The sequence below is a fragment of the Lutra lutra genome, chromosome 6 (genome assembly GCF_902655055.1).
Source record: "Lutra lutra chromosome 6, mLutLut1.2, whole genome shotgun sequence".
Classification (NCBI taxonomy): domain Eukaryota; kingdom Metazoa; phylum Chordata; class Mammalia; order Carnivora; family Mustelidae; genus Lutra; species Lutra lutra.
The window spans coordinates 94,840,940-94,866,193 of record NC_062283.1 but is presented as its reverse complement, the minus strand read 5'-3'; the positions used below and the strand labels follow the sequence as shown (position 1 = coordinate 94,866,193).

The 25,254-nt window shown below is 42.2% G+C and overlaps 1 protein-coding gene across 2 annotated transcripts in view; it reads right to left on the bottom strand.

Annotated features, from left to right (window-relative positions):
* Positions 1-24,739, bottom strand: part of UTRN (utrophin) — a 513,165-nt gene extending 488,426 nt beyond the window's left edge. The window contains exons 1-2 of one of the 2 annotated variants that reach the window (XM_047733710.1): positions 24,499-24,739; positions 18,282-18,452 (exon numbers count right to left, since the gene is read on the bottom strand). In XM_047733710.1, coding sequence (XP_047589666.1) covers positions 18,282-18,360 — 79 coding nt within the window. In that variant the 5' untranslated portion in view covers positions 18,361-18,452; positions 24,499-24,739. Of the gene's footprint in view, positions 1-18,281; positions 18,453-23,865; positions 24,143-24,498 lie in introns of those variants that run through there. The other variant, XM_047733711.1, reaches the window with a different exon arrangement.
* Between the last annotated feature and the right edge of the window lie 515 nt (positions 24,740-25,254).

The window sequence follows — 25,254 nt, the reverse complement described above, 5'->3', positions numbered from 1 at the left end:
TTCTATAATCCACAAAACAATATTGCTTGTAAGAATCCAAGTGTATACAATATTTGAGAAGATCACAAAATCAGTACACACAAAACTGAAATTACAGCAATGAGGAAGAAGATAATAAAACACAAGCCTTCATTAGCGCCACTTCAACAATTAAGCGTTAGCAATTTGGTTCTCTGGAGCTAATAAAGTGATCAGTGTGAGGTCATCTGGTCCACATGCCTAACCTTACAAACAAATCGATCAATTGTGCAGACTGAGTGATTTAGTCAAGGTCATAAAGCTCATTATTTGCAGAACCAAAACTAGAACCAAACTCCTTAGGGACTAAGGTAAGATCTCTGTTTTTGAGAGGGCATGCAAGCTTTCTAGAATTTATGAACGAAAACAGTGATTTTATTTTTAAGTAATCTCTATAATCAATGTGAGTCTCAAACTCACAAGCCCAAGATCAAGGGCCCCCTACTCCACCCCCTGAACCAGCCAGGTGCCCCTCAACTAAAGCAATGGTTGTAAATTATGTTCCAAAACCCATGAAGAACCCTCAAGGGCTGAGATGAGCTACCTGCCACTTCCATCCCCCAAACCCTGCTTTATAAAGAGCTAAACCCTGCCTGTTTGCCCTGCATTAAAGAGAATAGCAATACAGGGGTTCCTGGGTGGCTCCTTTGGTTAAGCAGCTGCCTTTGGCTCAGATCAGGATCCCAGGGCTCTGGGATTGAGCCCCACATCGAGCCCCACATCGGATTCCTTGCTCAGCGGAGAGCCTGCTTCTCCCTCTCCATCTGCCTGCTGCTCTGCCTACTTGTGCTCCCTCTCAATCTCTGTCAAATAAATAAATAAAATCTTTAAAAGAGAGAGAGAGAGAGAGAATAGGCATGTATTATCACATTTCTAAAATGAGCCTCCATCTAAAATTCGTTTCCAGGACTTCTGAGACTAAAGAAGTAAGACTAAAGAAAGTAAGAAAAAAAAAAAAAAAAAAAGGAAGGAGGGAGGGAGTGGAGGGTGGAGGGAGGAGAAAAGGAGGGAGAAAAGATACAAATCAGATAACAAAGCAAAATATTAGCATCCTTACTTTCAAGAACCCTATTCCTGGGCCCTTTCGGAATACTTAACCTAAGAAAGCTTCCTGCTGTCAGGATCATCTCCAAAGATACTGTTCACCATCGTTTCATTAAACGGGCATTCTCATGCCCAATAAATGATCATATTCTCAGAATAATGAACAAGCCTGGAAAAGAAAGTGCAGATGACAACTCCGCAAGCGACACACATCTACTTTATATTGGCCTTGGCCTTCTCATTTCACATGTGACTACTGAAGAAAACACTGAGTGGTCTGCCAGTCCACATTTAGGAAACAGTCACAGGCTAGCATGGAGCTATCAATCAGTACAATAAAGAAACAACATAGATCAAGATGATATTTGTCTCAGGGATTACACACTTGCTGAAAGCAATAAAAAACACAATTTGTTTAGTCACTCGACATACATTTAATTGAGCATATGCTAAGTGCCGGGTACTTCTACAGATGCTAGTGATTGAACCCAGACAACCCTGCCCTCTAGAGTTCACATTCTAGTGGAAAGAGACAGACATTAGCAGGCCAACAAGGAAACTGTCAAGGGTGCTAGTGGGTGGCAAGTGCTAGAGAACATAATACAGCCAGGGAAAGGGGTGCAGAGTGCTGAAGACGGGAGGCTTTGTAGTTTTCACCCATGGTCAGGTAGGTCACGGAGAGGAGGGAGTCACCCACACGGTCACTGGAGGGCCGAGTGCTCCAGGCAGGGGCCACCAGGGCAAAGGCCCTGAACTGGGAAACCACTGGCTGTGCACAATGAGCAAAAATGTAAAGGGAGACAAGTCAGGCAGGATCACTCAGGATCCTGTGGGTCACTGTAAGGTCTTCAGCTTTTATTGTGAGTAAAATGGGAGGTCACTGAAAAATTGTGAACACAGGATGATAGGATCTGTTTCCATTTTAAAAAGGCTCAAACTGCTGGTGGCTGAGACCAGCCTCAGTGGGACAAAGGGGAAAACAGGAAGACCAGTGAGGAGGTCACTGCAGAAATTCAGGCAAGAATAATGGTGGCCTACACCAGGGCAGTAACTGTGAAGGTTGGTACAACGTGACTGGATTCCGCATAAACACGATTTGCTCACTGACTAGATGTGGTTCTAAGAGAAAGAATCCTTGTAGTCACATGGATGCCTCCAAAATGTTCAACCTGAACAACTGGAACAATCAGACTGACTTTAAGAGGAACAGGCAAGAGTGTGGGATCAGGTTTGCCTCGGGCAGAGATCAGGAGTTCAGATTCGAACAAACACAGGGAGCTGTCAAGTGGACGACAGGAAACAGAAGTATGCGGTATGGCAGGAGAGCGCTGGGCCAGAGCTAGAAATGTGAGTCCAGTGTCCAGTGGTATTTCAAACCAGGAGATGAAAGATGACAAAGGGAGTGAGTAGAACAAAGAGGAGGTCCAAGGACTTTGCCCTCCAATATCACGAGGAAGAATCAGCAAAAGGAAAACGAGAGGGGAAACCACAAGAGTGTGAGATATTCTAGAAGCCAAGTGAAGAAAGTGCTTTGTGGGGGACAAAATGATCACCTGTGTCAATGCTACAGAGAAATGAATAAAATAAAGACCAAGAACTGACCCCTGGATAGCGATAGGGAAATCTGTAGCTACTTTCAGGTCACTTTTAGTTGAATGGTAGGGGCTATGCCTGTTTGAAGTGGTTTTAAGAGAGAATGAATGGAGAGAAATTGCAACCATGGGCATATAAAATTCTTGAGGAACTCTTTCATAAAGGACAAGAGAGAAATGTGATAGCTGGAGAGAGAGGTGGGATCAAGAGTACAGTTCTTTTAGAAGAAGAAAAATAATACCTTGAATGCTAATGGAAGGGCTCCACTAGAGAGGGAAATAGTAGAGAGGAGATGTCCTTGAGCAAGCAAGAGGAGGCATGGTTGGGGGTGGCCTTGGGAAGTTGCAGGTTGGAGGCAGACTGGGGACTCCTCAGTTTACTTCAATTTTCTTAGGACAAGAGCAGGCAAAGTCATCAGCTAAGCATCAAGATCAGGAGGAAGGGGTAAATGTTTCAGGAAAGAGAAGACGTGTGAAATAATCATGAAGAACAGTGCAAGAGTGACTGCCATGCAGCCTTACAGTCTCACATGTGATCATGAATTTCACTGAAGGCATGATTAGGGTTGTGTTTTTCTCCAGCCTTATTCCTCTCAGGGAAAGCAAAGGAGTGCTTGTGATTGACCACGGAAGCTCAGTAAAGAGCAAAGAGGGGATCTGAAGGGATGGGCAACATCATAACGGTGGTAGGTGCAAGGAATTACAGATCCCACTGGATCAGAGACTGCTGGAGTTGTGATATAAGAGGGAGTGAGCCCAAAGAATCAGACGTGATGGGCAGCAAGTGTGACACTTAAAATTCAGATTATGGAGGGGCCACAAGCATAGATGACAACATAGTTTTGCCAAAATATTACCATCACCATGGAAGCTAGGATCACTAGAAAGGGATCTCAAAAACTGAGAGATGGAGTGTTGGAAGGATCATCTATGCTTACATTGAAATCAAAGTACAAGAATAACTTTTAGAGACAGTGACAGTGAACCAGGAGCTGAAGTCACGAGGAAATAAGCTGGAATGATGAGGAGACAGAGTAGCATCTCGGCAACGAGCTTTAGGTGGTGATGCAGTCTGATGACATGAGATTTAAGCTGGGGGCAGGGGTCTGGTCCGAATGTAAAAGACAGACAGTAGAGTCCTCCAGGGAGACCTACTACTCTTACTCTGTGAGTATTGGAGAGAATGGCCTGTTCTCAAGTGACAAATATAATATTTTTAAAAAGAAATTACCTTTGATGTTAGAAAAAATAAAGCATTGTGATACCCACTCCACCTAGGCTTGATGAAGCACAAGTTCCATTAATTAAAAAAAAAATCTGAACCAGACTGTTAATTAGTAATTTATGTCTGATTATTTGCCACTTTTAGCAACAAAAGGGAAAGATTCATCAACAAATAAAAATTCATTATATGCAAAACTGGGTCAAACATTATCAGAAATTTTGCCCTTCAAACTTTGTGTCTACTCATCCTAATTCTAGTAATCAGGCCCTTTGCTTGAATGGCTCTGAGACAACAGGGGCTATAACATAATGTCCAGAACCTGAGTTGTTTCAATAGTGTGGGACTACTCATGTCAGAGTACTGACTGCCCATTTCATTTCCATCAGAAAAGACTGAAACCCCATGAGAGACACAACCCTAATAGGACTCAACTTTTGGGTGGGTCATAGGCCTCCTATAACAATATAATGAAAACCATGGACACTTTTACCCAGGAAATGTACATAGGCACATTTGTAAAAAAAAAAATTTACACACACGGTAAGCATTTCCTAACCCCTCCCTCTCCCTTCCCAAGCCAACCCGGTTAGCTAGGATAACATCTGCAAGTAGGCTTCTTACGACCCTGGGAGATAAATATATAGTCAACTCCCAAGGTGTCAAGCACCAATATCTGTTAAAAATAATAAAAATCAGGGCACCTGGGTGGCTCAGGGGGGTTAAGCCTCTGCCTTCAGCTCAGGTCTTGATCTCAGGGTCCTGGGATCAAGCCCCACATCAGGCTCTCTGCTCGGCGGGGAGCCTGCTTCCCCCTCTCTCTCTGACTGCCTCTCTGCCTACTTGTGATCTCTCACTGTCAAATAAATAAAAATAAAATCTTTTTAAAAAGTAATAAAAATAAAAAACTACCTAATTTCTCATCTTCCATTGCCATAATCTACCATCTCTTAAATTCCTTTTCCAGAGGCTCATTCTAGGGTCAGTCAAAAATCTCAGAAAATACTCTCTCTCTCTCTCTCTCTCTGCTTGCCTCTCTGCCCACTTGTGATCTCTCTCTGTCAAATAAATAAAATCTTTAAAAAAAAAAAAAGGGGGGGGGGGCACCTGGGTGGCTCAGCGGTTAAGCCTCTGCCTTCGGCTCAGGTCATGATCTCAGGGTCCTGGGATCGAGTCCCACATCGGGCTCTCTGCTCTGTGGGGAGCCTGCTTCCTCCTCTCTCTCTCTCTCTCTCTCTCTGCTTGCCTCTCTGCCCACTTGTGATCTCTGTCAAATAAATAAAATCTTTAAAAAAAAAAATCTCAGAAAATACAAAGAGAAATAAATCAGTTCCTGATGAAATTTTGAGAAATTTTAAGAATATATTTAAAAGAGCTCCATGGACTAGTGAGGAAAATAGCCAAGAATCCAGCTGCCAATTCTCAAGGATGTGATCCCAGCCCAGGCCACTCTCCTGGGAGATTATATATATTATATATAGATATATGCCTATATATCTATATCTATATATATAGATAGATAGATAGATATGTGTGTGTGTGTGTGTGTGTATCTCTCCATGTCCTATACATTAGATATATATTGAAATATATCCCCCTACCCACCTCCTTCACACCAAAACCTTAATAGTAAAACTTTACCTGCCAATTGTTGAAGCAGAAGGCAGACTGCTCCTACACTACGTCCCATTAAGTCTGTCTCCCGCCTACAGCTTTCCATCTCACCCCTCTCCTCTATCCCCACCACCACCCCTTAGTTCAGGCCAAAAATATTGCTTACCATTCATTCAACTGTCTCAGTCACACAGCAGTCTTCCAGGCATCCAGCCTGGCCCCATCCACCATCCCAACCCAAGGCATCTATTCTCCTGAACAGCAAATCTGATGAGATCCATCTTCTTTGGATGAAAAACAATTGACAATTACAACTATGTCTTCACTGCACTGTGCCAGTTCAAGGGCTTGACACATAGTAAAGCAAGGTAACAAAGTACCATTCAATATGTCTTTTACAAGGGTGCTTGGCTGGCTCAGTTGGTAGAGCAATACAACTCCTGATCTTGGGGTTTTGAGTTTGAGCCCCAAGTTGGGTATAAAGATTACTTAAAAATAAAATCTTTAAAATAAAAAAAATTAAAATTAAACAAAATGTCTTTCACAGATAGACTAAAGTAGATAGATAAATACAGATACAGAGAGTCAGACAAGTCCTTCCTTAACGATCTCCAGAATATAAGATACAGTTGAATCTCAAAGAAAGCTGGATTCACAAACAAGAGGGACAGTTAAACTGTCCAAATCTAAACTTTACACACCACCAATGCCCAACCCAACGATGCATACTTTTCAAATGAGACCTTTTAATTTGTCTTAAAGGTCAAGAGAACCATCATTCTGAGATACCAGGTTATATACCAGAATTTAAAGTTAGCCTACTGAATAAAAGAATTTGGAAGATGGTACTCAAAAGAAAAACAATACAACAATAACAGCCTTTTCTTTCTCCTATTATCCAAACCTCCATAGCAAAGCATCATGTTAAGAAAAGCATCTGTTACTTGAATAATTATGAGTTCTGAGTATCTCAGCTTTATTGACTGAACTCCAATGACCTTTCCACTATTTAATTATTCCCTAAATGAAAGGTATTGCTCAACATCTGTTCTTAATTTATTTTTAATTTGCATTTACTCTAGTCTATCTGTTGGAGCTGAAATTAGTAATACAGGATGACATTATCTTCAGAGTCACATGAAACATTCTATTCTTCAAAGCTCCTCCGAAATAGTTTTCCAGGCTCATTTTGCATACAGATTTTCTTTTAGCTGTCCAAGACTATTATCTGCACTGTAAGATGAGATTAATATTACCTTTCTTTTGCTACCATCTCAAAGAACTTTTATAGTATACTAAATAAACATGAATAAACTTTCTCTTTCTTCTCATTTTAATCTATTTTTCTGAAGCACATTTCCTTCAGAATATACTTATAGAAAAAGTACTACTACTGAAACAATTTAATTCAAAGTTACTGAAACAAACTGGCCAAGAGACAAGACTTCAGAAAAAACAGCAGTAGTCAGTCTAACTGATGAGTAAAGTTACTTTAAAATGTAGGAATTAGGGGCACCGGCGTGGCTTGGTGGGTTAAGCACCCGACTCTTGATTTCAGCTCAGGTCATGATCTCAGGGTGATGAGACTGAGCCCCACATCAGGGTCTGCACTGGGTGTGGAGCCTGCTTAAGATTCTCTCCCTCTCCCTATGCCCCACCTCCCCTTCTTCCTCTCTAAAAAAAAAAGATAAATAAATAAATAAATAAAATGTAGAAATAAAGCAAGTTAAGAAAATTCATTCTGGGGGCACCTGGGTGGCTCAGTGGGTTAAAGCCTCTGCCTTCGGCTCAGGTCATGATCCCAGGGTTCTGGGATCGAGACCCGCATTGGGCTCTCTGCTCAGCAGGGAGCCTGCTTCCTCCTCTCTCTCTCTGCCTGCCTCTCTGCCTACTTGTGATCTCTGCCTATCAAAGAAAGAAAGAAAGGAAAAGAAAGAAAGAAAACTTGTTCTGTAGAAAAAGCTAGTAATTAAAAGTGCTGAGAACCTGAATTAAACATGATTTGAAAAAAACTCTCCAGCCAATTGAAAAATATAAAACAAATCCCATGAAGGTGAAGTTTACATTGCACCTTTACCGGTTTGTATTAACTGCTAACCATCTTCCAGGTCCTTTCCCTACTCCATTCTCCACCTCTACCACTTTGGTTGAAGCCCCCATAATTTCTAACCTCAATTATTTTCACAACCCTTACCTGCTCCCCTGCCTCCCTCTAACTCTGCCGCCTTCTAAATTTACCTTTCACACTGCCAAATTATCTTTCTGAAAAATACTACGAAGCCCATGATTAACCCATTTAAAATCCTGTAGTGGCTCCCTAGAGCGAAATCATCAAACCCTTTAACTTGCTTCAAAAGAGCTTTTTATTTTTTTTTTTAAAGATTTTATTTATTTGACAGAGAGAAATCACAAGTAAGCAGAGAGGCAGGCAGAGAGAGAGGAGGAAGCAGGCTCCCCGCTGAGCAGAAAGCCCAGACGCGGGGCTCAAACCCAGGACCTGGGATCATGACCTGAGCCGAAGGCAGCGGCTTAACCCACTAAGCCACCCAGGCGCCCCCAAAAGAGCTTTTTAAAATATGGCCCCAATCTCCCACCATCCACAATGCCCCAGCCACACTCACCTACCAGCTACAGACTCCAAATGCATTGTTCTTTTCTACCAATCTGGCAGGTCCTTCCCTTACTGTCCATAAGTGTACTAAGCATCCTTCAAGGCATACCTCAAATTCCGTCCTGTTAAGGTGCTATTACCAGCCATAACCTCGTTCCCACCAACACAAGAGCTTCTCCTCACTCCTTCCATGTTCCAATGGCCTTGTGTGCATTACACTGGTTTTTTGTGCAAGATGTCTGTTCACTCCTCTCCTCCCAACTAGCCTGAGAGCATATTAAGAACAGACATAAGGGGGCACCTGGGTGGCTCAGTGGGTTGAGCCGCTGCCTTCAGCTCGGGTCATGGTCTCGGGGTCCTGGGATCAAGCCCCGCATCACGCTCTCTGCTCGGGAGGCCTGCTTCCCTTCCTCTCTCTCTGCCTGCCTCTCTGCCTACTTGTGATCTCTCTGTCAAATAAGTAAATAAAATCTTTAAAAAAAAAAAAAAAAAAAAAGAACAGACATAAGTCTTGCTCACCTCCGAGCCCATCACCTAGCAATAATGACTGCACAAGACATTTGCTGATTGATTAAGGTATGTATATAAGGAAGTCTGATTTTTTTTGTTTTAAACAATACTAAAGTACACATTTTTGTTGTTGTTTTAAACAACACTGAAGTATACATAAGCATTTATTGAGCACTGGCTGTGTGCGGAGACTAAGCTAAAGGCTGGCATTGAAAAATCAAATTGGGGAAGCATGGACCATACACAAGCAAGAAGAGCCAAAAATCGAAACAAAGTCTGAACAAGAGGGAGAGATCGATTCTGGCTTGGTGATCGAAAGTAGAATGCTTTGTGGCACTTATGCTGTTTGAAGAATGAAGGTCTCAAAATTGGAGGCTTGGGAGGGGAAAACAACCAAGCAGAGAAAATGAAGCCAGCCATATCGCAAAGGCAAGAGAAGGACCATGGGTAGTCCTCCCATGGTGCCGTTTGCCTCCCGCACAGGGTACTGTGGTGTCAGGAGGAAGGCAGAGCTGCTAGAAAGAGAAAGTGGTGGCAGACATCTCTCAATGTTTCATTTAAACATACATGCAAATGAGTTCCCCTCTCTGAGCAATCTGCCTTCATGCCAGGTCCCGAGAATAAAATCTGTCATACGCCAAGTGCTCAATAAAGCCATTCTGAGAGAGAGAGCAAGCATATATGTGCATTCCCCAAATATGAACACTCCTCTAACCTGTAACAGGTTAAGTCTCTTGAAAAAGCACATATAAGTCAAAACAATTCAAGTCACTCTGATCTTTTTCTGTTCACATGGTATTCAAATGGGATCTCATAGATGAGTAAGAATCTGGCCACTGATACCACATGTAAAAACACAAAAATAAATATCCTTACATTTCGCAGTATGACATTTTCTAAACACCTATGAAGGAACTACATAGGGTCACAGAGTAAACTAGAACTCACTTATTTAAGAGGCCCCCCCAGAGGGTGGCTTTTGAATAAGGCATTTGAATAAGGCTAGGAGCCTTCAACACAAAATAAGACTGATTCGGGGTGCCTGGGTGGCTCAGTGGGTTAGGCCGCTGCCTTCGGCTCAGGTCATGATCCCAGGGTCCTGGGATCGAGCCCCGCATTGGGCTCTCTGCTCAGCAGGGAGCCTGCTTCCCTCTCACTCTCTCTCCCTGCCTCTTCGCCTACTTGTGATCTCTCTCTATCAAATAAATAAATAAAATCTTTAAAAAAAAAAAAAATAATAAGACTGATTCATTCTCCCAGCTCTGAGTCAATACTTGCAATAGTTAAAAAAACTTAAGGGCATATGTTCGTTTACAACCTCAAGAGTTCCCTGAATGAAATTTGAAACTGGCTCCCATATACAAAAGACAAGGAGAGCCCAGAGAAAGAGCAGAAGCAGACCACTCCAGGTTGATAGGTGGCAGGTTTGATCAGCAAGGGAACTTACATATGAGGCTTGCCTTGGGGAGCAGCAGGACAAGTAAATCTCTGCACCTGCCTCAAATTCTACACAGTGACATGTGTAAGAGCAATTACAGGGGCGCCTGGGTGGCTCAGTCAGTTAAGCATCTGCCTTTGGCTCAGGTCATAATCCCAGGGTCCTAGGATGGAGCCCCATATTATGCCCCTTGCTCTGCGGGGACCTTGCTTCTCCCTCTCCCTCTGCCTGCTTGCGCACTTGCTTGCTCTCGCTCTCTCTGTCAAATAAATAAATAAAATATTTTTTAAAAAAAAGAGAGAAGGTACACATTTTGATCCACCCCAAAGCTTGTATAATCAATGAAGAAATGAAAATCCCTTCCTGTATCTTCAAAGACGTTATAGAGCTCAAAGACACTACTGCAAATAACTCAAGGACTGTAAGAGTGGGAGTTTGGTGTTTGGCTTGGTTTAGTTAAATGTATACAAGGACATCTCAAGACCTCTGGGGCATATTTATAGATCCTCAAGGAACTTGCTATAGTGGTCAAAAAGTCACTCAACTCCTAATTCATCTTTGACATAATAAACAATTATTCTTTTAAAATGAGTGCATTTTAAAAGAATGATAGGCAAATTACTTTGTGTCAAAAGAAAGTCTAGTTATATTAAATATAAGTATTAGATGTCACCTACTTAAAATACAAAAAGAGGGAGGGAAATACATATGTAATATTGTCTCTAATCTTAAAGAATATAAGAAAAGTAGCAAAACGTTATGTTTCATACTTTGTATCACATCTTAGAAATCACCCCATATTGATACAGAAAAAAAAAAACTTGATTTTTTACCTCAAATTATTCCACAGTATGAATAAATTATAACTTAACTAAAAAGAAAAAAAAAGGAAAACTAACATACAGGATTGGATATGAGAATTTTTTCCCACCATGAGTCAAAAAACATATCTTAGAAATAATTTCTTAGAAAATACACACAGTAAGTTTTTACAATGACTTGATCAAGGACTCCATGTAAGACTTTAGGATATGACATTAGACTTACAGCAGGAAGAGGTTAAGTACACTGAGTTGAAGACCAAGGTGCTCAACGAAGAAATACTTTGCTGCTGAATATTTTACTATGATCCTCTGGCTTAAGGGGACATGATAAGAAATGCACCAAATTTCTCACTCCCCTGACTGCCATGGTTTTACCTTTGCTCAACATAAGCGAAACTCTTCAAAATATAAAGCAAAAGAAAAAATGTCCAATACCAAGAATCCATTGCCTTTTTAAAATGTTTAAATGGAAGTGTTTGTAGGTAGAAATAAACTTCAACATTTGACTATTATTAAAAACTCTCCTCTGAAATGCACAGACCATTTTCATTTCAGTTCTAACAGTCTTAAACTGGCCTTCTTTATCCATAAAGCTGTGGGGCTTGTTAAAACTCCAGACGCCCAGACCCCTCCCGGCACGACTGAATCCAAATCCAGAAGAGTGGTTCTGATGTGCAGCCTGAGTTAGCAGTACTGCATGCAGTGAGCCCAAAACCCAACTCGCAAAACAAAAGCATACATATACATCTAGGTAATTACTGAATTAGTGTTAAATAACATGACTCACACATAGCTCACGAAGAACAAAAGAACCAATCCATGAGTATCAACCTCAAAATGCTAACCCCCCATCCCCAGTATATGTTATGTATATCATATACCAAAATCTTAACTAGGAAGTAGAATGAAAGAAATTCTCAAACATTAAAAGTATGGAATTAAAAAAGAATATCTACACAGATAATACTTTTTACACTACAGATGTATTTATTTCAAAGTTGTACCACTTTAGAGATGCAAAGTCCATTTTTCATTGGGCTTCTCTGCTATGTAAGAAATGTCACTAGGTGCTTTTTCTGTTCCTTGAAAAAAAATTTGTTACATAATTAAATGCTAAAATTATTGAACTCAACAGAAATCATAATAACTAACCAGGCAGGCCCCCCATTAAAAGAAAAATTCATTTGAAAATATTCACCTATGAAATATTATTCTACTGCTTTATACTTTGAGCTCAACAGCTGTGATAGAACCAATTTCTTTTTTGAAAGAAACTGAGTTCTCAAAACCAATGTGAGACCATACCATCTCAAGCCTTAATCTTAGCTGCCACAGGAGCACTCACAAAAAAAAAAAAAATTCTTCCTATTAACCAGGCCAGGAGGACAAGCTTCTGATAGAGAAGACCCACAGGATTTAAATAAACTTTAAACAGGTGGTTGTTCAAAGGCCCCAGTGCCTCCTAGAGTTGACACGTGCAAATCCAAGGACAGAGAAAGCAAAAGTGAAAGAGCTAGATCTGGCTTAGATTTCTCAGTCCACAAGCCATCATTTCAAGAGTAAATAGATTCTAAAAACTCATAATGACTCATATTTCAAAACTGACTTGAGTATATTTATTATTAAACAATTGAGGCATACAAAAAAAATTAAAATAGTAATAGAGTCAATACCTCTGCCTACACACACAGCTTAAGGGACAAACAATTTGGCCAATACATCTGAAATCACCTGAGTACCCTTTCACAATTAAATTTTAACTAATATTTACAACTGCTGCAATGAACTCACATGTTCCCTTGTTCCCAGAAAATCATCGTATCAGCATCTAGTTCAAACTTCTGGCCTCAAGTAAGGTTCAATAAAATTGAGTTTTCCATTCTGTCCATAGACTTAATGTACTTTCATTGCTTAGAACATTCTCAGCAATTCAGGTTTCCTGATTGGGAATGGATCACCTACAAGCTTCCACAGGCACAGTAACAGGTCATGAGAATTGCATTAATCCAGAAAACTTTTCTACGATTGCACTACTTCCGCATAATGAGGCGACAACATGGAGAATATTTTTACACGCATTACAAGAATAGCTGCTCTCCGCTGTCAGAGTTGAATTTCCAAGAGGGTTACCATCCCTCCCCACAAATCCCCAGGGCTCATGGGAAAAAACAAACCTGTTCAAAGAGCTCCCGCCAAAGCACAGGTATTCCAGCCAAGTAAAGCTACAGAGGGGCGGGGGAGAGAACAATTTTTCAGAGTCCTTTAAAGCTGTTCAGAAAAATCCCCTCACAGGTATTTCTTTAAATTCAAGAGAAAAAAGATCAAGGAATCCCTCAATGCAACATAACCAGCGTCCTCCTAAAGGAAGGCCACTAAAAGATAAACAAATAAGGTGATCTTCCTCATAATTCTTATTAAACTGAGTCTTGTTAAGCAAGTTCCCTTTATTGCAAACAGTGTATTTTTAGGAGACCTGCTATAAATATAACCAGGTATAATATTCCATATTAAATAATTCATTTTATTTTTATTTCACTGGCCTCTCTTTTCTTCCCTCCCCCAGTCCCCCACCGCCACCAACACTTTCGATCCCAGAGATAACCATCTGGGCATCAGACCAGGGCTTAAACTGTGCCAAATCGCAGTGCATCTGAAATCCACTACGTTTTTTTCACCAGCCAGTGAAAAGCCTTGAGCAGCAGTCAGAGGAAAAAAGAAAAGGGAATTTACATCAGAAACAAATTATCAATTTCTCTGCCTTCCACCCAGAAGAGTGCCTGTGGTCTGATTATCTCCCCTTTGTTAACTCTTAGAGAAAGTGACAGAGACTGGAGCCAAGAAGACCAGGACAAGCCTGTGAGAAGCAGGCTGTTGTCTCCTACAATTGGCCCTCCCTTGGCAGGGCTATGATGTCAGGAGGCCTAGAGAAACTCTACCTCGTGGTCCAGGGCCCCAACCCTGGTGGATATAGGGAAGAGGTAGAGGGATGTGTAAGCCAAATTAATACTGTGCAAAATTTGTAAGCAATAGATCAGCACAAACGAAGAATCATCTAGCGGCAATGGAATAAGCTACCTAATAAATTAGGAGACTCAGCAATATGTAAAGGTCAAATGCAGAACTCCAGATCACCTGAGTTCTAATCCCAGCTCCGTCACTTTCTAGCTCTGTAGCCTTTCTCACTGACTAAGCATTCATTGCTCATCTACTAGGAGCTAGGCCCTGGGCCTGATGTCAGGGACGTACTGGTACTTGCTCTTGTGGAATTAAATTCTAGTTGGAAGGACATTAGCGCACGTGTGCGTTATACACACACACACACACACACACACACAGACATACGAAGAAAAATGCCAGATAGCAATAAGAACATATAGGGAACTTAAATATAATGATACGGTCAGGAATGCCTCGGAGATCTATTTTCTCAAGTCAGCAGGGAAGACCTCTCAAGTGATGACATTCAAACCTAGATTTAAATGACAAGAAGAAGCCTAACAGATAAAGACAAGGAAAAGAGGGATATGCAAAGGCCCTGGGCCTTTGAAGAAATACAAGGAAGGCCAGTGTGGCAAACTACTTCTATGTGACTCATGTTTGTCATCTGTAAAATCATAGTTGTTAGGATTAAACTCATAGCATTGTATCTGCATGTAGTCTACGCTCAACAAATGTAAACTGCCAGAATTATCATCATCATCACCATAATCAGTGTGATCCCATCACTGGACCTGTCCAAGCAGGGACTGGGTACAGACATGTCACAGGCATGGCTGGCTGTATGGCCTCTAACATTCCTTCAACCATTAGACACCAGGATTAGGCAAGAACAGAAAAGGTGAAGAAAGAAATGATAAAATTGTTACACTCCAGTTTCCTGCCCAAGGCCTTTTAAAGAGGATACTGAATCACACAATAGTGTGTGGGTCACCTCATTCATTCAACAAATGGCCCTTTCCCGTCTTTCTCTCTCTCTCTCTCTCTCTCTCTCTATATATATACACACACACACACATATACATATAGTCTATTGATTCAAATCCCCAAATAGCCAAAATCCTTACCTATAACTAGTTGACACCCTGCCTTTAGCCCTGAGGTTGACCCTCATTAAGGGGTCTATATGCCAAAAACAATTACCACACACAGCACTGAGAACAGAAAAGGATGATATATAGTCTCCATTACTGGCTTTAAAGTGTGTTAGCCATTGTAAGAATGAAATAGCAACAAGGACATTCTTTGACTTTATATGCATCTCAAACTGTTTTATTATTTCATGCTTAAAATGTCCCAAGCAGAAGCTTACACATCACACACACCCCTGCCAATATATTTCTCACACACACACACACACACACACAAAACAGAAACAAAAACAAACAAACAAACAAAAAACACCTCTAATTCTTGGTCTACTCTCTCAAAATCATTACTAACTTGTTAAGCTTTCTGAAGCTCACTAATTGAGGCTATCAAACAATGCAGTCTTTGATGACAAACTTGACTTATGTGTCTTTCACTTAGGAACAGAAAGGTCTACTTTTATCCAACCCTTAACCATTAAAGGTCATATCCTTTCGAGTTCTTTTCTAAAATTCACTCAAATCCAAGACAAGGATACTACAACCGTAAAGAAGTGTGCAGTTTTTACACTCATGACATTACTTCATCACTTTCCCACTGTCACACATCCATTTAGATAGTGCAAAGGACGTGAAAAAATATTTAAACCTCACACAGAGCATAAAACAAATTAATGCTGGATAAGGATAATATAAACAATCCTAATAACTTAAATGCACAAATATTTCTCCTAGGCCAGCTTTTAGACTGTCCAAACTCAAGTTTGGGGAGGAAAGAAAAGAATCTTCATAAACCAAAAGATTAAGTTTGTCGATATACTTTCAACATTTAGTTTTTTCCCCACCCAATCTACACCTCTCCCTGCCATCCAGTCCTCCAAAAGGAAGAAACATCGAGGAACAGATTAGAATTCAAATTTTCTTATAGGAAAATTTTCCTTTAAAAAACTGAAAAGGCAACAAATTCAGCATAGAACACATCCAAGGAGGATCTTTATAGGTAGATGATGCCTTTGACAGGATATGAACTAACACTCCCTAGTCACTATGTATATTTTAGAGTTCTATAATAAGACGTGACCACTGTCTACTAGTATTCACCGTAAAAGGATCAAAAAAGTGCCTTCCGGAAAGAGAGATTGGGACTAATAGGTCCATTCAAACCCAAACTTATCTACTGGCTTTTGCAATATAATCCAGTGACAAGAATGTGATTCGTATCTCAGCTATGCAACAGCTAGCTTTTCAATGTGTTTTGAAGTAGATGCCTCTGAAGTAACAGTCATAGCTTTGGTATTAAAACACTCTAAGCTGGGGCACCTGGGTGGCTCAGTCATCAAGCATCTGCCTTTGGCTCAGGTCATGATCCCAGATCCCTGGGGTAGAGCCCCTCATAGGGCTCCCTTCTCAGTGTTAGGGTGGGAGGCCTGCTTCTCCCTCTCCCACTCCCCACATCCTTTTTTGAATTATGCATCAGAACTTGTGCTATTTCACAAATACACTGGGAAATCATGACTTAACTAATCCTCAGTACTAGGTTTTTATGGTGTTTCCAATTTTTTGTATGATAAAAATGCTGCGATCAACTTTTTGCATATACATGTCTGTGTATTCCCTAGGGGAAAACTCTAAAAATAGAGTAATTGAGCCAAGTGGTATGCATATGGTAAAAACGTGATAATTTCTACCCAAATGTCCCCCAATAATGTACGAGAATTGTCAGTCTCTTTAAATGATAATATTTAAAGAAGAGTTTCGACGTTTTATGTACTCATCATATATACCCAATATTTTTAAACTTATGTATAATGACTTTTTTAAGGCTATGGCTAAAATACATCATCATAAATATCAAAGGTCTTACTGTAATGGACACTGACTCAGAAAACTATCTAAGAATATACCACCTCACAATTTATAGAACATGACAAGCATGGATGTGTTGAGTGGTGTCTTTTATTTTCCTCTTGGTTACATTTACATATTTCCAGATATATTCTGTGCTCTTAAGAAGATATTAATAATCCTTTAAATCTACCTTGCCCTTTATACTACTGAAACACTTAGTAGGTGCCTCACTAGCGCAGTAGGTAGTGCATCAGTCTCATATACTACTAGAACACTTAAACAAAAAGAAATTTAGAGGAATAAAACATCCTGAGAGTGAACTTTACCACTGGATATTAAGCTGTACCCCCAAAAGATCCTTAAAGTTATACAATAGTAGCTACATATTTAGAGCCAAGACTGTAATAACCAAAATCTTTACCGGTCAACTGATACCAGTATCACAAAGGGAAAGGTGTGTCTTACATATGTATCTGTTAATTTACAGCTTATTTACAATACATATTTTTGCAATTTCAAATAATTAAGAAACAGGATCCTAATATAATATAAAGACAGTTCACACAGCAAAAACAGGGTTTAGCTTCTTTTTCTGTTTTTAAAGTGACACTGGATATAATTTTATACCTCAAAGTAACTCTCAAAGTTACTTAAGTATAGTGTTCACACCCAGGGTGGAGTTCTGTGTAATTTCCAAAGTTCAGAAAGGCCCTGCCTGCCCGAAAATATCTCCCCTTAGAGCCTGTCTCAGAATCGTTCCTTGAAGCTTTTAAAAAATACAGAAATTATTCAACAGGTCTGGACTGGAGCCAGTGCATCTGCATTTTTTTTAAACTCCCCAGTTGATTCATTTGTACAGCCAGAGTCAAAAAGCACTCAGTTATATAAAAGATTGAGGGAGGGAGTGGTATCCTTAGATCCCCAACTGAAATGTTCCTATGAAAAGCATCAAGCTGCCCTAGTGGACCCACGCGAAAACTGAACCTTCGGAATACTCCTAAAAAGGTCCCAAAAGGAAAGCAAGGGTGGGGAGCCTATTGACCCAACCCTGACCACCAAAAACAGACAGGGGTGAGGATATACAGTAAATGAAGCAAAACTCTAGAAGACCCACCTTGCCAGAAACGGTTACTTCATATTTTAAGCACATAATCCCTTCAACTCCATAAAACAGACAAACAAGAAAAAACTGCTCAGCTGTGTGTCTGTGTGGAAAGGGGTGGTCTCCTCAAGGAAAAGCATTTAACCACAGGTAGGGGTTTCACCAAGCAGTGCCCATAAACATATAATAAGACCAAAACGGATTGGCAATTAAGAAAATACTCAGAGACAGCTCATTACCTTTTACAATGTAATAGTCATTTGTCAGAACAGTGTTTCTCAAAAGAAGTTTGTCTCACAAGAACAAGCCAAAAAACATGTCTTTTAAGTGATTTATACATAACCCATCATTTTCTTAAGCTTCTGTTACCTACCAGATCTGGACTTAATGATGTCACTGAACTCATTCTGCCCGTCATCAGGCCTGGCCTCGTGTTCTCCATACTTAGCCATCTTTGCTGAGTTTCAGCGTAATCCAAAGAGGGTAGTAAATCCTCTTCTTAAGACTTCCAGTTTTCTATAATGGTCCAGGTCGACATCAATCCCTAAAAAGAAAAGGGAATGTACTGACTTGGGAAAAAAATGTATACATACATTTTTATTTAATATAAATAATCATATAGTTATCCATACTAACCATTCATTCAACAACTATTTATTCAGCATTTTCTATTTGTAAGGCACTGATCTGGGCAATGGGGATATGACTAAAAAGGAAACCCAGACTCTGCTATGATGAAGTTTCTAGACACTAAGCTGTTAATTACGTAATGAATTATTTCATTATAATACTGATATGTCACAAATGTACACATGAGAAGCATAGAGTCATATGAGTAAACAGCAGAGGACTCGGACCTGCCCGGGGCAATTAGAGAAGGTTTTCTTGAAGAAGTGACATTTGAGCCAAGCCTTCAGTGATGAGAAAAATTTAATTAGCAAAAAAAAAAAAAAAAAAGAGGTGGGAGGAGAAAAATAAGAGCCCTCCATGTCAGGAAGAATCATGGAGGATTCAAGAGGCTGAGCCTGCGCCTTTGGAGAGAAAACACCCAAGAGAGAAATCTGGCAAACTAAGTGAAATAGGTAGACAGGACTGGCGACAGGGCATTGGAGACCAGGTCAAAGCTCTTCATCTTTCTCTGAAGAGGAAGGGAGATCTAAAAGATGGTTTTAAGCAGGGAAGTAACATGATCAGACCTGCCTTCTGAAGAGATCACTCTGGTTTGTAGGTGGACGAGAATGATGAGTAGGAAGCCATGAAGACAACAGCAGAATATAGCAATTGTTCATTCAAGAACCTAGGCCATGGGCACGTGGGTGTTGAAAAAAATTTCATTTCAATTCCTCTGTATATCTGAAACTTTTCCATAACAGAATTTTGGGGGAAATTATTCCTAACTTTCACCAAGTGATCAAACTTCATATAACCAATAATGGGGCATCATGTGATACAAAAGGAAATATATCACATTGTCTATGTAGTATCCTCGTGAAGTTGATCATGAACAGACAAATCTAGACTGGATGGTCTTTAAAATAAACAATCTGGACTATTTATAATTATCAACATCATGGAAAAAAACTCCTGAGGGAGAGGGAACTTTGTGGGTTAAAGAAGACTAAAGAAACATGACAACCAGTATAATCCTTGACTGAATTTAGACTTTAAAAAATGTTTGGGGAATAATATGAAAAATGTGAACTAAAGCTATATATCAGACAATATTTTTCTATCAATATTAAAGTTCCTTAGTTTCGGTTCATAGTTTTGTCATTATGCAAGTATATCTTTCCAAGTATCTTTGATTATAGGAGACAACTGACAAAATATTTACCTCTGAAGTGTGATAATGACTTCAACTTCAGTTCAAACAGGACAGCATATGCCTGTCTATCTATGTATAGGTATCTTTCTACCTATATGTACACATACAGGGAGAGAGGGAGAAAGAGAAAGTAAGTAAATGCTGGAAAATGGTAAGTGGGGAGAAAGCATATGGGTGTTCTTTCTAGTATAATATTATAGGCAGGAAATGACTGTGGTCTAAACAAGGGTACATGGAAAGAAATGGGTAGATATGTGGGATATTTAAGTATCAAATACAGAAGGTCAGTAGCAATTGGGGACTGACTGGATAGGAGTTGTCCAGAATACTAAGGTGCAAAATGACTGCCCAGTTTTGGTTTGGGCAACTGTGTGGAGGGTGAGTCATTCACTGAGCTGGGGAACACTGGCAGATAAGCCACTGGTGGAAGGAACCATGAATGTGGTTTGGACTTGCTGAGTTTTAGGTGCCTCTGAGTTATATAAGGGCAGATAACAAAGAAGATAGTTGGATATATAGGACTGATCTCAAAAATGGTGTGGATTCAATAAAAATCTGGATGGTTACACATTATACCCACTGACACAGATTTTAATCTAGAAGGTACATCATATGAATTCTGCTGAGGATAGCTGTCACTCAATAAAATAATTTTAAAGATTTTATTTTATTTATTTGAGAGAGAGAGAGAGCACCAGAGCAGAAAGAGGAGGAGAAGGGGAATGGGAGGGACGAGGAAAGAATCTCAAGCAGACTCAGCACTGAGCTTGGGAGCCCGCCATGGGGCCCCAAGTGGGCTCAATCTCACAACCCTAAGATCATGACCTGAGCAGAAACCAAGAGTTGATGCTTAATGGACTGAGTCACCCAGGTGCCCCAGCAATAAAATAATTTTAATCTTTAGTAATTAGAATCATCTGTAGAATTTAAAGAATTGAGGACCACCTTTTCTTTAAGAATGTCAATAATGAGAGCCCTGCATTGCCCTAACAGTTCCTGGAATATATTGCCCCTACAGCCCAAACACAATCAGAATTTAGTCTTAAGTTCAGCAACTTGGCTGTATCCTAACAGCCCCTTAAGTGGACCCCAAATGCCAATTAAATAAATTAATCATTTAGTGGGAATGTAACTGTCAACACATCCAAATAGTAACCTGCAAATAGTGGATATTAATTCATATATTACAACATATATCAGAACAAGAGTTTACTGCTAGCTAGGATTAGGCAATTTAATTATTTAATTCAAGGACACACCATGTGGTTTTATTATTTAATAATATGCTTCATTTGGCATACTTATGTAATAGTATTTTATGTTTAATTATCTGTAACATTCAAAGAAATACCATATTATTTTATAATATAAGTATATGTAAAAAATAATTATTATATTTTTTTTCCTGACCAGTTGGAAAAAGGGTGTGTTCTAATAATAAAGAAGTCAAAATTACCTTAGAAAAAAATGCTTTAAGTATTTAACAGTTTGAGACAGAAGAAAACTGGTGGACTACTAAAGATTTAGGAACAATTTTCCTCTCTTAGAGAGAGGACCATGTGGATTAGATCATCAATCTGCCAACGTTTGAGTATAAAATCTTTCTCATTTTTTTTAAGATTTTATTTTATTTGACAGAGATCACAAGTAGGCAGAGGCAGGCAGAGAGAGAGAGAGGGAAGCAGGCTCCCTGCTGAGCAGAGAGCCCAATGTGGGGCTCGATCCCAGCACCCTGAGATCATAACCTGAGCCCAAGGCAGAGGCTTAACCCACTGAGCCACCCAGGCGCCCCTCTTTCTCATTTTTTTATATTGCTCTACTACTATTAAGACTTTCAGGATTATAGGGACGCCTGGGTGGCTCAGTTGGTTAAGCGGCTGCTTTCGGCTCAGGTCGTGATCCCGGAGTCCTGGGATCGAGTCCCACATCAGGCTCCTTGCTCAGCAGGGTGCCTGCTTCTCCCTCTGCCTCTGCCTGCCACTCTATCTGCCTGTGCTCACTCTTGCTCTCTCTCGCTCTCTCTCTGACAAATAAAATCTTTAAAAAAAAGAGACTTTCAGGATTATTATATGGCTAAGTTCCTTTTGGGGGATACCTACCTGTAAAAGATTTGCTGAATTCTTAAGTGCATTTTAATTTATTCAAGAACTTAAAGCTTTGTTCAGACGAATGCATATAAAATTTTATTATGGAAAATGAGGTTGGTCCAACAAAAATTCTCTTTACTGGAAAGCAACTAACTACTCCCTTTAAGAGAAAATCTGACACTCTCCTTCATAACTAGTCTTAGCTAAGGGTCTTCACTTCAACACTTGCCAAAGACCTTCCCCACTCCATAAAAAAGAAAAGTAAACTGTTTACACTAGACTTCATTTACACATGAATATTTATCATTTTTTTTTTATTTTACCACTCTAAGATAATTTCTCAAATTTTCTCTTCCTGATCATCAAAAGCCGTTATACGCTACAAAGATACAGCAGAAAGAGGGTCAGAGGACAAGAAAAGAATGGGAAGGAGAGAGAATCAAAGAAGGCCATTTGAGCAGTGAGAGCCACTGACTGTCACCTGTTGCCAGGAATGGGTAGGGGACCCCAGGTAAAGTAGCACACAGAAAAAGATACCTCCTGCTAAACCTCTACATGCTGCAGCTACTTATAATTGGTTGTCAGGAGACAGAATCAAAGTTTCTTCACCCACAGTGTGCCTTGGTGTGGACCTTCCCAGGGCACATCTATAGAGTGTAAGAGAGACCATCTTCCACACAAAGCTGGGTGAGAAACGGAGAATAGATGAATGGGATATTATTGCCTTAGAAGCTTTAAGCCCTATACAATAAATTGTCATTTATTGTTACCACTGTTCCAGATCTCTGTTCCCTCGGAATTATGCTTTGCAAAGTTTAGCCAGATCCCTCGATGAAACCAATACACTTAACTCTGCATTCAGCAACTGTTTCTTCAGAACATGTCTGTCTGGCTGTCATATGGAACACAAGCCATCCGGGTGTGGCGATAAACTTCAGGGAGAAAGGGTAGGGGAGTGGCCTTAAAGGTAAAGTTAATGTTTCAATTTTAAAACAATTTGGCAATTATACAATGTAAGAATACAAGTTCCTTCCACAACGTGTAATTATGATGGAAATGCCGTATAGGTCCTTGCGCTGAAACTATCCATGCATTCAAACTAGAAACCAAAACCCAGGAATGCTGAAGATAGTGGAAAGGGAAGGGAAGGAGTCAAGAATTGGCCGCTCTGCTTGAAACAGTACAAGAAACCTGCCAGTGCCAAGAGCTGCCATTCACTCTCGGAAACGCTCCAAGGGAAGGTTAGTACTTCGGTGATTAATACTGTTTACAGCGGCAATAAATTTTAGGTGAACACCCAAAGGAGAGTTAAAGAGCTGTCTCATTGGTCCCATAAACTCGGGTAGAGGGGGCGGGGAATGACTGTGCGTAAACCGTGGCCCTGGCCGCCTGGTACCCGGGAAGCTGAAACACCCAGGAGCTTCGCATTCTTCCAGCCCTCGCCTGACCCGCAGCACTCCCCGCAGGCCGCTGCCGCCACGCCCACCAGCAACAGCCCCGAGGCGCCAACCGCACTTCTGAGGCCCGTGCAAGTTACAGATGAGTGGATGCGGCTGCTGCCGCGGGTCCTAGAGGCCGCAAGACCCGGCCCCAGCCGGGACGGGAGAATCGAAGCTTACGCAAAGTCGGTGCGTTCCAGCCGGAGCCACCGGTGCACTGGCCCTCCCAAACGCGGCATGAGGAACTGACCCGCGAGGCCCCGGTGACCCAGGTGACGTGGAGGCTGGGAAAGAGGAGACTTGCCCCGGGACAGCCCAGAAAGCGGAGCCGATCGCCCCAAGTTCGACCTGGGCTCTCCAGTTCAATGTAAAACAAAGTGCGGATCCTCGGGCTCTTGGAGGTCGGCCACGTTTTTTCCTTCCCTTGAAACCCTGGAAGGCTTGGGAATCGGGGGCTTGGGCGGGAAAAAAAAAATTCTCCCTTAACAGCGTGCCTTCTAAAAGTTGCACAGCCTAGAATTCGTGCTTTGTTGGCTGTGTAAGTGGCCTTGGGCAACCAGAGCCTCGGACCCAGGGCCAAAGACTTTTCCCACTCCATTAGCTCACCTGATGTAGCAAGAGATGCCGAGAGTCCGGAAAGCAGAAGAGGCTGCCGTGGGGACTAAGCACCGACTGGCCGCCCCTGTCCCCTCCCTGGAGCCCCACCCTCAGAAGCAGCAACGGCGCGGAGGGCTAACACGGTTCCTGCCCGGCGGGCGCCTGTGAGCCGCTCCTCTGCCGGTCCACCACACCGCCACCCGCTCCTGGCTGACACCTCGGGCCCCGCCCTCCCGGGGCCGGGGTGTGTGTCACAGGCCATCTTAGGAAACCGGCCCCTCTTGGAGATCACAGCGCGAAGTACGCGACCCTCTCACGCAGAGGGGGAGGAGGGCTGGGGGAGCCCGGCGGCGGCACGGCCGGGGTCTGACGAGTTGGGGGCGTTCGCTCCCAGACAGACTGCGAGGACCTCCGAGCTCTCTCCACGCTTCTGGCACCCTCTCTCCCGCCGAGGGGAGCTGAACTCAGGTTCCGAGGAAATTGCACACGAAAGTTGGTGACATCTTAAGACTCAGACTTGAGGAGACCAGGACGCAGGGTGGGAGCCGCGGAAAGTCCATCCTCCCCGCAGCCCACGCCCCACCGCCCCGGGGGCTGCGGTCACATCCCACCGCCCGAGGCGGAGACCTCGCACGGGCTTACCTGCTTCCTGGACCCGCAGGCCCGAGTCGCCTGCCAGCCTCCGCCGCGTCCCCAGCGGGCCGAGGGCTCCTCCGGGCGTGTTTGGGTCGGAGTGATCGCGGGGGAGTGTGCGAGCGTGGGTTCTGTGGGGCGACGTGTTTCAAAAAGGAAATGCGAAGAACCAGACAAATCCGAAAGAAAAAAAAAATTTTTTTTTTTTTGACACCCGATTGAAACAACGCCCCCGACTTGTGCAATCTTCCTGCTCCGGTAGTTCCGCCAAAAAACAAAAACAAAACAGTCCAAGTGCAAACCTGGAACGGGCGCGCAGGCAACCAAGTTTGCCAAACACTAGAGAGTTTTCCGTCTGCAGAAGTGACCCAAAAGAAAGGAGGTACCACTCGCCGTGGTGCCCCAATCGGCTTCGGGAGCCAGAGGCTCCTCCTCGGCCTCGGCGGGAGAAAGCCCGCGGCCGGCTGCGGCTGCCCGCTCCCCTCCTCCGAGGAAAGGCGACTCCACAACTTTGTGCGCGAGCCGCTCGCTGCAGCGGCTCCTCCTCCGCCGCCGCACCCCCGCCCCCCCCCCGGACCGCCGCCGCCGCCGCGGGCCTGCCCCTTTGTTGGAGAGCGGCGCAGGAGGCCGAAGAGGGAGGGGGCGCGGGAGCGAGCGAGGGCGCCCTGCCGCCCCTCGGGGAAACGGACTCGCGCCCGGGCACCCCGGGGCTTGCTCTCCCCAGGAGGCGGCGGCCGAGCGGGACCACTTCCCGGGCCGGCGCCG